This window comes from Amblyraja radiata, chromosome 10, assembly GCF_010909765.2.
Source record: "Amblyraja radiata isolate CabotCenter1 chromosome 10, sAmbRad1.1.pri, whole genome shotgun sequence".
Classification (NCBI taxonomy): domain Eukaryota; kingdom Metazoa; phylum Chordata; class Chondrichthyes; order Rajiformes; family Rajidae; genus Amblyraja; species Amblyraja radiata.
In genome coordinates this window covers 55,095,841-55,109,583 of record NC_045965.1, presented here as the reverse complement: position 1 = coordinate 55,109,583, position 13,743 = coordinate 55,095,841, and the positions used below count along the sequence as shown (strand labels likewise).

Below are 13,743 nucleotides of genomic sequence, written 5' to 3'. Positions count from 1 at the left end.
GAGGGCCGCGGAGCCAGGGATCGAGTTCGCCGAGGTCGGAGCTTCAACCGACGCCGCCCGCAGCCCCAGCTCAGCGATGTTGGGAGTCGGCGGCCACAGCGCTCCGGAGCTTACCGCACGGCGACCCGGTAAGGCATTGCCTGCTCCCCGCCTCTCCGACCAGGTAAGGGACTAAGAATTAAGGTTTTCCCCCTTCACCCCCCCCCCCCCCCCCCCTTCACATAAAAGCCCTCCAAACTAACTGACTAACATTTAAGCAATGATTTACAGATGTTTAAGTGTCTCCCCGGTCTCCGGGGAGGAGGCTGCCGCTACAGTAGTACAGACCTGGGTTGACCGTGGGTTGTTTCGGGTCAAGTTTGGCGCCAAACGCGAGCTTTGGTGTGCAAACGACATCCTTGAAAAAATGTCCGGTTTTCGGAGCTTTTCGTTTTCCGGAATTTCGGATAAAAGGTTGTGCACCTGTATAATAGTTAATAGGTCAATTAGTTTTTTTTCTAAAATTTGATTAATGCCTCAAGATTTTTTTTGTTAAGCTTGGGTTGAAGACATGCTCCAGAATCTTATTATCAGGCACCAGTGTATTTATCTTCAATAACTTTCCAATGTTGGTTTTCTATTTGTCTGACAATTACCAATTGAACATTTCTTAAAAACTTAAACTTGCACCATCTATTTTTGGAATGGTTGGCTTATACTTTTAAACAACATTTCCCTCGTAATTTTATTGTTGGGTTAACTAAAAATGAAAGCACTTTTTACTTAAGAATTTTCAAGTAACATGGTGTTTTTATTGTCAATTGCATTTTATGTATCTGTTTTCAGTACAATTTTGATATTTGAATATTCATTATACAGATCATTTCTGAGGTTCTTAGATTTTCACTTGAATTTATCCATTTATAATTAAAAGTAACACTGTTACACCTCCTGGAAACATAAGAGACTAGATGCTGGAATCTCAAGCTAAAAGCAAACATATATATACGGATGATTATGAATTCAGCTTGTGGCATTGGTTGTTTTAAAAAGTATATGATAAATGCCGGTGATTTTTAGTTGATCTTTATGAAGAAAAGCAGTTAACGTTTCATTTAGACTATTTGACAGGAATTGGAAACTCGACTTCACCCTTGCAGTCAACTTGGGAGGTGATGACCTATTTTATTTAATTTTAATATTCCTCCTTGCTCCTATTTTGACCTTTATTTTTGATCTCCTACACTTTAAACAAGGCTCTTTGAACCTTGGTTCTTGGTTTCTTGGTCCTCCAAAATATTCCAAATGGAATTTAAACTGGAGGTGGAATTTAACCTGAAGGAGCAGCTGATTATTTTACAACTTGGGATATTATTTTTCCGGATTCAACATTAAATTCAATCATTTTGCATAGTACGACGTTATTGTAAAATGTCGCTTTTCCAATATTCAATGTTTTCTCTCTTTGGTATTTCAGATTCCATACACACACCTTCTCCAGTTAGAGCTTTGACAAACATTTTTGGCCAGTGCTCCCACCACTTTTGTCCAATCTCCTGGTCTTCAACCTATCATAGAACATCCTGTTTGTTTCTTTGCATCCTACAGCCATGTCCTTTTCTCTGCACTTATAAATATAATTGATTGTTTACTCTTCCTATTACAGATAGAAAATCATTAGATGAATGTCAATTTAATTTATTGTCTGCACATGCTAATGATATGCTGAGCATTTTCATCATTTTCTGCTTCTATTTTTCATTTCCAACATCCTAGATCAGTGAAGCATAGGAACAGGCCCATCGACCCAGAAAATCCCATAGTGCTTGCTTTTGGATTTCTCCTTTAGTTGATATAGGCCTGTTTATTCATGTTTTGTATGCCAGCCTAGTGCTTTTAAAAAACAATATTAGTTTTCTTGCATGCACAGAATTGAAATTGTTCAGTGACACCTTTTTAGTGATAACATACGAATACCACTACGAAAATGTAAACATATTGCACAACATAGCGTTTTCTATAATTTTTGCTGAATATCCATTGAATATAGTATAACTTCATGTTTTTCAGTCTTTTAATGATAATCAATATTGAATGCAAATGCATTCTCAGTGCCACATTATATAATGAAGTCTGTTCTTGCTTTAGTTGCTAAAGAGGTCAAGCAACATGAAAGCAATAGCTCTAGCTATTACCAGATCATTAGGCAAGTTCAGGTATAGGGAAGATTTGCGCAGCAAACTTGCGTAACCCAATGAATGAGGCAACCAGATGTCTTAGAGCAGTGGTTCTCAACCTTTTTTCAGTGATGTACCCCCTGTGAAATATTTTTTCAGCCAAGTACCCCCTAACCAGCGCGAAAATATAGGCCTACATATATGTAGGCCTATATTTTAAAATCTCACGTACCCCCTGGAGTGCCTTCACGTACCCCCAAGGGTACGCGTACCCCCATTTGAGAACCACTGCCTTAGAGTAACTTCAATATTCTAGTCAGCAAAGAAAAAAGCCTTGACACTGGAGATGAAGTTGGATGTTGGAAGAAGGAAGGCATGGATTATTGTGGAGAATAACATTTCGGAAAGTAAAAAGCTGATTAAGAAGGTGGTATCAATTTTAGTGACAGTTCCTTCCTGTAATATCGTGTTAGAGATTTGATCATAGAGATATTGAATATATGACTAAAGGATGAAAATGTTTGCTGTTGCCTCCTCTCGCGTCATTAAATGTGCTGTATGGCAGAGCTAAACAAGCTGCCTTTTGGCAAGAGGATAAAGCACCTACATTTACTGAACAAAAGCCTCCAGCTGAAACATTTGTTGCTAGCCAATGATGGTGTGATTGTTTTTGCAAGTATATTTTACAATATGGCAGGAAAAGCTGCTGTTACAGATATTGTTGCTGCCCAATGCTAACTGAAAAGCTGCAACATGCATAAAGGATGGCAACTCTGTCTGAACAAGTGTTTAATTTTGAGATGGGATTTAATTGAAAGTAATTATCAGAACATACCTTATTGGCTGCACTGGGAGTGCCACAGTTTTAAAACATCCATGAAGCATTTGAAGCATGTTCTTGTTGGGGGCAATACCATTGCCAGCTTACTACGGCTAGGAATAAGGCTTGTATAATAACAGGCATATGCTACGACTACATGGAATATGTTGAACATGCAATTCAACAATATCTTAAGAGAAGATTGAATAATAAAGCTTTGACTTCAATGTCCCTGATCAATTGGAAGTCCAGGGTCAATTCATTCTGGTCAATTGGTGTCCATCACATATGCATGTTGCGGCACAAAGGCAAGATTTTTTTCCACCCAACACAATAAGTATCTACAGCCGATGTGTCGTGGTGTCATTTCAACAGTCAAGGCATATTACTTGCATTCTATGATGTACAAGTGATTGGGAAAACTGAGAAAGATAAGTTACGATTATGCATAAACATTGCTGTCAACAGTAGAACAGACACTTGGTATGCAGCAAAGATGAACGATGACTGGCAGAAGTTATAGCCTGAAGAGCCTGTCCCACGAGCATGCGACTCCATGCGGTAAGCGCGACCTAAAGGGCTTGTCCCACGAGAATGCAACTCCATGCAGCAAGCGCGACCTAACGTGGTCGCTTGAGCCGTACGACTTCGTGGGGCCGGTCCCACTTCGATTGCCGGAGCCGTATGGAGTTGTGCAGAGCTGGTCCCGACATCAAGCGGGGCTCCAAAAAACTGACCGTGTTCAAAAATTCTGCGCGGCAACGGCCTGCCGGCCCGCAGCCGCCTCGACGCCGTACGCACGTCTTGACGCTGTACACACCTGTCGGACTTAGCTCGAACTTCACGTCACTCACTCGACCTCCGCGTGGTCCCCGCTTCCGGTTTGGTCGCGCTTGCCGCATGCAGGTCGCATGCTCGTGGAACAGGCCCTTCAGGCATAAAGATTCCAAAACCTGAACTTGACCTCACTTCAAAGATTCCCTTGACATAGCCAGCACCAAGCGTAACATTGTTTTCCTTGTGAATGAGGCAGGGATTGATGCCCTTGAAATGAATGGAGGCAGGGAGGTTTTTCAGTCATGTGCTGCAGACCTTACAACTGGAAACATTTGAGCTAATAAAGGAGAAGCCAACAGCAAAATTATAAGGTAGCACAGAGGTAGAGTGGAAGCCTTACAATGCCAAATACCTGGGTTCCATCCTTGCCTCGGTTGCTGACTGTTCATAAGGTCATAAGTGATAGGCCCATCAAGTCTACTCTACCATTCAATCATAGCTGATTTTTATCTCCTAACCCAATCTCCTGCCGTCTCCCCATAACCCTTGATACCCGTACTAATCAAGAATCTATCTCTGCCGATGCATAGGCTGTAGATGCATATGGTGTTGGGTGGAAAAAAATATTGCCTTTGTGCTGCAACATGCATATGTAATGGACACCAATTGACCAGGAAGAATTGACCCTGGACTTCAATATCCATGGACTTGGCCTCCATAGCCTTTTGTGGCAAAAAATTTCACAGATTACCACCCTCATCTCCTTCCTAAAGGAACATCTAATTGTGAGGCTATGACCCCCCCAGTCCTAGACTCACGCACTAGTGGAAACATTCTCTTCACATCCATTCTATCCAAGCCTTTCACTGTTTGGTAAGTTTCAATGAGGATTCCCCCTCATCCTTCTGGCCCAGTGCCTTCAAGCACTCATCATATGCTAACCCACTCATTCCTGGAGTCATTCTTGTAAACCTACTCTGGACCCACTCCAGAGCCAGCACATCCTTCCTCAGGTGCCCAAAATTGTTTACAATACAATTACAAATGCGGCCTGACCAGTGCCTTATAGTAGGTATGTTGCAAAGCCTACCTGAAGCGTCTTTGAAAATCTGCCGGTGCGGGTGTGCGCGATTTTGGCGCCGTTTAGAGGGGGCGGGTTTAAAACGCGATTTTCTCTAGGCTGTTCAAATCGCAGATGTTCAGCCTAGTTAATTATTAACGAAAAATCGCTGGAAGACCCCGTCGCAAAAGCTATTATTAGTTTTAAAGGCCTTGAATAATAGTTATAGTAGTTTAAAAATCAATCTCTAAACCCGCAATCGCCAGCAACCGCAGGGTCTCATAAAGCAGACAGCTGAAGGTAGGCTGTATATTTTTACATTAAAAAGGGCTTCTAAAGATCTCTTTATACAAAGTTTACTATTGCGAGTAGCTCATTTTGGCCCCATTATATCGCGCAGTATTTTTCTGGGCATTTGGGGCACAAATCTACCGCAATGTGAACGTTCTAAACCAGCGCGTTCCACAGGGACCCACTGGAAAGCTGATTTAAATGGGCATTTATTTACAGCAATTGAACACTGAATTCCTTCCATTTGGCCTATAAATTAATGTAAATGAGATTTAAAAATCATGTTTTATTGTGAATTATTTGTGAATATTATTTGGACATTTAGGCTATTTAAAAATGTTAATCATTTATTAAGAAATGGATAGATGTTTAGATCTAGTAATTGAAGTCTGAAATTAGCTACAATTAGGTAACTAACTAATTATATGCTTTAATTTCAGGTCATCCAAGTAAGATTATTTTATATTTGTTTCAGAATGCTTCAATCTATGATAACTGAAAATTTCATTCAGTTCTCTTAATTTTTAAGAAAGTTATGGGCTTTTGACTGTTCACGATCACAACTTTTTTGTTATGTCCATAGAAAATCAATAGGGAACAAGATGCTCATTTCCGAGTATGAAAATGGCCATAACTTTTTAAATACTTGAGATATGAAAGTGAATTAGGTGTCAAATTAAACTTATTTTTATGCTTTATCTGATGGGATAAATTACAGACTTGATTTTTAAAATCTCAAAATTTTGTAACATTGCTACTTATAGAGCCTCAGCATTACATCCCTGTTTTAGTATTCTAGCCCTCTTGAAGTAAATGCTAGCATTGCGTCTGACTTTTTACCGATTCGACTTGCAAATTAACTTTTGGGGAATCCTGCACCAGCACTCCCAAATCCCTTTGCACCTCCGAATTCTGGATTGTACTTTCTCTCTGTGACCGTGTGGGCTTTCTCCAGGTGCTCCAGTTTCTTCCTACATTCCAAAGATGCGCAAATTTGGCAGTTCATTAGCTGCAGTTAATTGTCCCAAGTGTGTACGTTAGCATTAGTGTACACTAGAACTAGTGTAGTTGGTTGGCATGGACTTGGTAACCAAAGAGTCTGTTTCCATGCTTTATCTCAACAAATGAGCCACAAGTCTACAAGGCATCATAGGGTGAAAGGGTTAGAATAATTTATTTTCTAGTAATTATTTTGAAATTTGCAAAGAGTGAGTTCTGATCTTAATAAAACATAGGATATTGAGAGACAAGACAGGGTCGATTTTGAATGTTTCCACTAACAAGAGAGCCTTTGACAAGGAGGCATAGAGGATTCAGGGCATCCATTTAAAACTATGGCACGTGGAAATTTATTTAGGTTTTTTTAGCCTGGAAGATTGTGGAGGATTATTAGAAGTACTTAATACAGAGAAAACTGAATCACCATTATGGTAAGAACTGATTGCTATGTCTTCTGGTGCTAAATGCTGTCATTGGATCATTAAGCTTTGCACATCTTCGGACGATCAGCTGCCTGGACGAGTTCAACATGTAGCTGATAATTTGTTGCTTCAATATATTACAGTAATAAATCTGGGGGTTTTTTGCGTACAAAAACATTATAATTGATCACTTAAATATTTGTCTGTCTGTTTGCTCGACATTTGCTGCTGAAGTAACAGAAATTTACTCCCAATAGAAGAAATTAGGACTGGACCCACTATTGAGGCCCATTGAAAATTCATTGCATCCTACCATAAGCTAATCACAAAGTACTGGAGTAACTCAGCGGACCAGGCAGCATCTCTGGAGGAAATGAACAGACAATGTTTCAAGTTGGTTCCCTTCTCCAGTCTAATGGGTTCCAACCTGGAATGTCGCCTGTCCATTTCCTCCACAGATGCTGCCTGAACTGCCCCTGAGTCAAGTTCAAGTGAGTTTATTGTCAATGTGTCCCTGATAGGACAATGACATTCTTGCTTTGCTTCAGCACACAGAACACAGTAGGCATTTACTACAAAACAGATCAGTGTGTCCATATACCATTGTTTTTTATTACTCCAGTACTTTGTATAAATCACTCCAGTACTTTGTAATTCACTCAAGATTCCAGCATCTGCAGTTCCAGTGCCTACCATAAGCTAAACTAGTTTCTGTGCAAAGTGACAAAATATTTGATCTCGAAACATCATCTGTTTATTCACTGGGGAGATGCTGCCTCATCCGTTGAGTTACTCCAGCACTTTGTGTTTAGCTTATGGTAGGATGTAAGGAATTTTCAATGTGCATATTTGTCACATTTAAGATCACTAGGTTTATTTTCATAATGTCTTTCATTTGCACCTACCTCTGCCTGTAAAAGCCCTCAACTATGCATTTGTTTCATTCTTGTATTTTTCCAATGAACTGCTCACATTTCATCTCTTGTCAATTTGAGAATATTCAAAACAGCCCATGTCCTAATTTGGTTTCCTCCATTGACCCAATTAAGTTATGCCTTTATTTGAAAATTCTTAACTTCATTTTTAATCTTATCTCTTTGTGTAACTTAAATTCTAATTGGCAGAGTTTAGGGAATCTGCGGTTAAATTTATTTTAGTCCTGTTTGTGATCTTTGTTTTGGTTGAGGCCAATATTATAAAAATATTTTAATCGATAAATTGTTTTGGAAAATATGTTCATGATAGAATTCAACATGGTAATGAAATCATAAATTTTGTATTTAAACACAGAGGGGATCTGACGAACTTTCTGGTGCCATTCTCAGCAGCCCCAACTCTACGATGAGCAGCGTGGTTGTTACTGGTAAGTTTTATTTTCAAATTAAGATAGTAATTCTTAACTCTCATGTATTTCAATGTTACTGTATTGCTGACTTACAATTTGAGCCATTGGTATATTTGTGGTATGATTCAGAATGGCTTAAATGCGAGTATTTTTTATAAAATCTCGTCAACATGTTTGATGTGAGACAAAGAAGAATAATTGTAGAATTTTTGCTTTCTCATAACAGTTTCAGCAATTTTAAGCCCCCCGTTCTTGGACGCTTTCTTTTTTGTAATGTTCTTTTTTTTTAACCTAGAATAATTCCTGAACTTTCTTCAGATTTTCATGCTTCTCTACTGCTAAGAGAAGCTAAGGGAAGCTACTGCTAAGGCCAGCTTGCTATTCCGTTCAATGAGCCTCTGAGGGTGTATAAAGACAGATAATAGTACTAATTGTGACTTTGGTGTTTTAAACCTGTACCACTACATAGGAGTAATGCAAAATTAAGTTTGTGTTTTGCTGTATTGATCACATAGGTCACCATATTACCCCAGTCACATGTGTCTCTTAATTTTTCTGATTTATACTACACCCAAAATTACAGCGAGTATTTCATGGCCCATTCATAGCTCCTATTTGTGTTTTCTGTCCTTTGCTATTTTAATCCCATATTTATTCTAGTTCTACATCGTGATGCCTAAATCGGCTATCCAGTAGTACATTTTTCAATACATTGAGACTTCAGTCTAATTCTCCAAAATAAGTATACCACTTTCAAGTTTGATGTAAAACTGGGGCCTTAAATCAAAACAAAGAAAACTATAAAAACAGGAGAGTTAGTTGTGGTTGATTTGGGAGAGTACATTGTGAGATGGTCAACGGGCAGCGATTAGCGTAATGGAAAAATTGCAAAACAGACATACCACGCAAAGTGACTTTTCAGTGGGTGACAGGGAGGGTAAAATTATTAAACCCAAGGGGATTGTCAGGAAAGCAGTAGACCTCAGGATGGGGAGAATTGTCGAACTTGGCAACGGATAGTCCAAGTTAGACACTAGACTTGGCAGCTGTTTCACCAAACACTTGAGCTTGGTCTATCAAGGTGCACTAGATCTCCTGGTTGCTACCCAATTTAATTCCTCATCCCTTTCTGGCCTGGGCCACCTCCATTGCCACAGTGAGACCACAGGCAAAGTGGAGGAACAGCACCGTATATACCACTTGGGCAGCTAACAACCCAATATCATGAACATTAAAATAAATCAAATTTTAGGTAATTAAACCCCCCCACACCCTTCTTTTCCCTCCCCTGTGACCCACCTCGACTTGCCTATTTCTCTCTTTCCCCTCCTCTTCCACCTGTATTCCTTTCTCTAGCTTCACAGTTCACAACTCTTAGATCCTTTGTCTCACACCTTCTGTCTTTTCATCTCTGTCTATTGTCCAAAAATCTACCCATCAAAAATCCCCCCCCCCCCCCAACAATCAGTCTGAAGAAGGGTCCCGACCCAAACCATATGTTGAAGACACTGTTCTGCTTAAAATTGTGCTAATGCACCTGAACGTTAACATTTTTGTCAGGGAAATGTTGCCCCCCCTTAATATCATAGAATACCAGCTTCTGCGTTCATTAATCATGCAAATTTGAAATTATTTGGTTTGTTATTTCTATTCTTTTTTGAACAGTCCTCAAAGTGATGTACATGCATACCCTCAGCAAATTGCTTGTTGATTTCTAGATCACTGATTTGCCTGAGGCATAATGGCTGCAAGGTTTGCTCTTGTTGAATCCTTTCATCTTGGAACGTCAATTAACCACTTTGTCCCTTGAGATTCATATTTAATTCCTGACTTTATAGGTGGTTTACTTTTCCAAGAATGCTAGTCTTCAATTTTGGAAACAAAATTGCCTCTTGAGTAATCTGACCCAGCTGGAATCTTTGACATCAATAATAATAATAATAAGGGATGGGATTTATATAGCGCCTTTCTAATACTCGAGGCGCTTTACATCGCATTATTCATTCACTCCTCAGTCACACTCGGTGGTGGTAAGCTACTTCTGTAGCCACAGCTGCCCTGGGGCAGACTGACGGAAGCGTGGCTGCCAATCTGCGCCTACGGCCCCTCCGACAACCACCAATCACTCACACACATTCACACACAGGCAAAGGTGGGTGAAGTGTCTTGCCCAAGGACACAACGACAGTATGCACTCCAAGCGGGATTCGAACCGGCTACCTTCCGGTTGCCAGCCGAACACTTAGCCCATTGTGCCATCTGTCGTCCCATCAATGGACAAACAAACCTACCTGAAGGTTGCATTGTAATGTGGTTACCTGATTGTTTGTTTAAATACTTTCTGCTAATAAGATTTAAACTATTTGAATAAGAAAATATATGTCATTAAGATTTGACATAGGCTGCAATATTGAACAATTGAACAATAATTTTGGAGGGACTGCACAAATTGAGGACTTTAATGCCAAAAGTCTGTTCTTGTTTATCTTCTGTTTTGGATTTTCATTTTCTATATCTTCATAATATTATAAATATATATTTTTTTGCATTTCTACAATCTTTCCACTTTTTTAATCAATATTTTTAGAAAAATAAGCTGTAAGGGTGGAGAGAAGGTTTATCGGGGTGTTGCCAGGGCACGAGGGCTTGAACTATGTAGAGATTGAGAAGGCTAGGATTTTATTCCTTGGAGCATAGGAAGAAGGTTGAGGGGTGATCTTATAGAGGTATATAAAATTGTGAGGGGAATAGATAGGATGAACACACAGAGTCATTTCCCCAGGATAAGGGAATCGATAATTAGAAAGTATAGGTTTGACACAGGTACAATACCATTTAAAATACATTGGAGATGCACATGTATAAGAAAGGTTTAGAATGATATGGGCCAGTATGGATCAGTTGGAGTAAATTTTATTTTCAGAATTATTAATGGAGACTAGACCATCATTTTCACATGCAAAGAAATATGTTTCAGTGTTGTTTATTAACTTAATGTGTATTAATGTTATTCAGCAAATGGGAATGACAGCAAGAAATTTAAAGTTGACGATAAGATGCTTGGTGCTCCATCCCGTGTTCTCCATATTAGGAAGCTACCCACGGAAGTGATGGAAACTGAGGTCATAGCCCTAGGCTTGCCATTTGGAAAAGTTACCAATATTTTGATGCTGAAGGGGAAAAATCAGGTGTGTACCTTCTAAAATGCTTTTGGCATGTGCTTAATTTAAATCATATGTAGCTAGCACAACAGTGACTGCTTCAATAATCTAGTAATGCCTAGCTATTTCTAAGGTATATCATTATTTTCATAAAAGCTTTTAATAATTTAAACACAATGAAGTACATTCTTAATACACTAGAATTCTGATAATCTCACACCCTCAGGACTTTTGTGCTTGACTATAAGATCTTTCAAACTATTGGATGTTATTCTATTACCACTATTTCCCTTTTTTTAAAACACACATTACATATTAATGTACATTTTTTCAGTGAACCCTGTGAGTTTGAAGAGAGTGGTAAATAGTTAAATATGAATTTCATCTTGTATGTTTCAGTTTGTCAAAATAAACTGAAACATACTAGCACTTTGGACCCCGCCTCAAGGGTCCAACAAATTTCTGGTATACTTGGTGTGTTGATATTTAAACAATTGTAAAAAAAACATGAAGGACTGCAAATCTTAAATTATAATTTACCTGTTCGAACATTATTGTTCCTTTGTGGTGAGTGAGTGTTTTAGAAGATTGTAGAATTGTACATGCTCATTAATAAAAAGCGATAAAATTAGCTCCTGTGTAATTATTTTTTTCTTTAGCTCTCATTTCTTGAACCATGTGCGCAGACACCAAAATGGAGCTGGTAATCCGCGAACGCGGTTGCTCATTCATCGAGAAAATTAATAAATTAAAGTTGCAATTTATACTAATGTAATTTTAAAATAAAATATCAGGACTACACTGTTGTTGTAAAATATGCTCAATTGTACAGTCAGAGTTTGAAAGCCTGTCTCAACACTTGCTCATCATCGCTAATGTTCCTTTATGATCCCCCAGGCTTTTTTGGAAATGGCTTCTGAAGAGGCAGCTGTCACCATGGTGAATTACTATACTGCTATAACACCTCACCTTCGGAACCAGCCTATCTACATTCAGTATTCTAATCATAAAGAGTTGAAGACGGACAGTGCTTTAAATCAGGTTGGTTTTTCATTTTACTGTAAAGTTGCTGCATCTGTGCATTTTATGGTTTTATTTTATTTTGGGAAATTTAAGTTGAATAAATGCCATGAACCTATGTTCTCAAGTTTGCAAGTAAAATGAATTCAAATACCTGAATACAGAGCTTGAAAAATGTATTACTCCATCCACAAAAAAAACTAAAGTATGAATGTGAAATGCCAAATTTTAAGATTTTGGAAGAAAAGTCTCCATTAAACTTCTCCAAACACGGATACAAATTTTATTTTGCTATTTTTGGCAGAAGTGTGAACTTAGGTTATAGATCAGTACTTTTACATAGAAGACATGCATAGATTATCAAGTGCAGGAAAAAACTGCAGATGCTGGTTTAAATCGAAAATAGACACAAAATGCTGGAGTTACTCAGCGGGACAGGTAGTGTCTGGAGAGAACGTGACCCATTCCTTCTCTCCAGAGATGCTGCCTGTCCCGCTGAGTTACTCCAGCATTTTGTGTCTGTTGGATAGATTATCATTTGTTTTTTGTCAAAATCATTATTTTGTGTTTCAGTGAGGGTGGAGTTGTGTAAAGAGAGGAAAAAAACCCATTATATAGATCAGCTGGAGGGCATCGTAGGGCATTTAGCATATATCAATCCTTTTGGAGGGGAAATGATAAAGTACTTTAACACCAATTGGAATTTTAACACCGAACTCTTAAAGCCATGCGATAGAAGTAGATTTGGCCCATGAAGTCTACTCTGCCATTTAATCGTGGCTGATCTAGCTCTGCCTCCTAACCCCATTCTCCTGCCTTCTCCCCTTAACCTCTGACACCTGTCCTAATCAAGAATCTATCTCTGCCATAAAATATCCACTGACGACCTCCACAGCCTTCTGTGGCAAAGAATTTCACAAATTTCACAAATTCACCATCTTCTGACTAAAGAAATTTCTCCTCATCTCCTTCCTAAAAGAATGTCCTTTCATTCTGAGGCTATGACCTCTAGTCCTAGGCTCTCCCACTAGTGGAAACACCCTATTCACATCCAAGCCTTTCACTATTCGGTATGTTTTAATGAGGTCCCCCCTCATTCTTCTAAACTCCAGCGAGTACAGGCCCAGTGCCAATAAACGCTCACCATAGGTTAACCTACCCATTCCTAGGATCATTCTTGTAACGCTCCTCTGGACAAAGGCAAATCTGTTATGATCTGTAAGGTAACTATATAAAAAAAGATAGGAAATTGGTGTGAAAAGCTGAAAAGCAGAAGAATGAATTGAATGTCATTGGCCCATGAATAGATCTGTTCAAGATATTCATGCTGCTGGCGGTGAAGTGTTTTGGAAAAGATCTGAGAAGGTAAACTCTGAACAATTTACTGGTTTGTAAATCATTGACAAGTATATATGTTGAAATAGCACAGAAAATGGGGAATTTATATGCATTTGTTGGAATATGTTATACTGGCTCATTTTCAATTCACTTGAAGTACTCAAGGGAAATATAACAACAGAAAGCAAAGAAATGTTGATATAAACAAAGACATGGTCAAATAAATATGATTGTGGCATTGTGCCTCAATGCGAGCAAGTGTTGATATATGATATTATACAGATAAGTTTGGGCTGAAATTGTAGCATGTTGATTGCATATTAGAAACTGGTGAAGGAACCACATTATTAATTT

The 13,743-nt window shown here is 38.8% G+C and overlaps 1 protein-coding gene across 5 annotated transcripts in view; it reads left to right on the top strand.

The window, feature by feature from the left end:
* ptbp2 (polypyrimidine tract binding protein 2) overlaps positions 1 to 13,743 on the top strand; it is a 43,150-nt gene that overhangs the window by 9,897 nt on the left and 19,510 nt on the right. For 3 of the 5 annotated variants that reach the window (XM_033028891.1, XM_033028890.1, XM_033028892.1), the window contains 3 exons: positions 7,816 to 7,888; positions 10,886 to 11,058; positions 11,929 to 12,072. In XM_033028891.1, coding sequence (XP_032884782.1) covers positions 7,816 to 7,888; positions 10,886 to 11,058; positions 11,929 to 12,072 — 390 coding nt within the window. Of the gene's footprint in view, positions 1 to 1,128; positions 1,152 to 7,815; positions 7,889 to 10,885; positions 11,059 to 11,928; positions 12,073 to 13,743 lie in introns of those variants that run through there. The other 2 variants (XM_033028895.1, XM_033028893.1) reach the window with 2 other exon arrangements.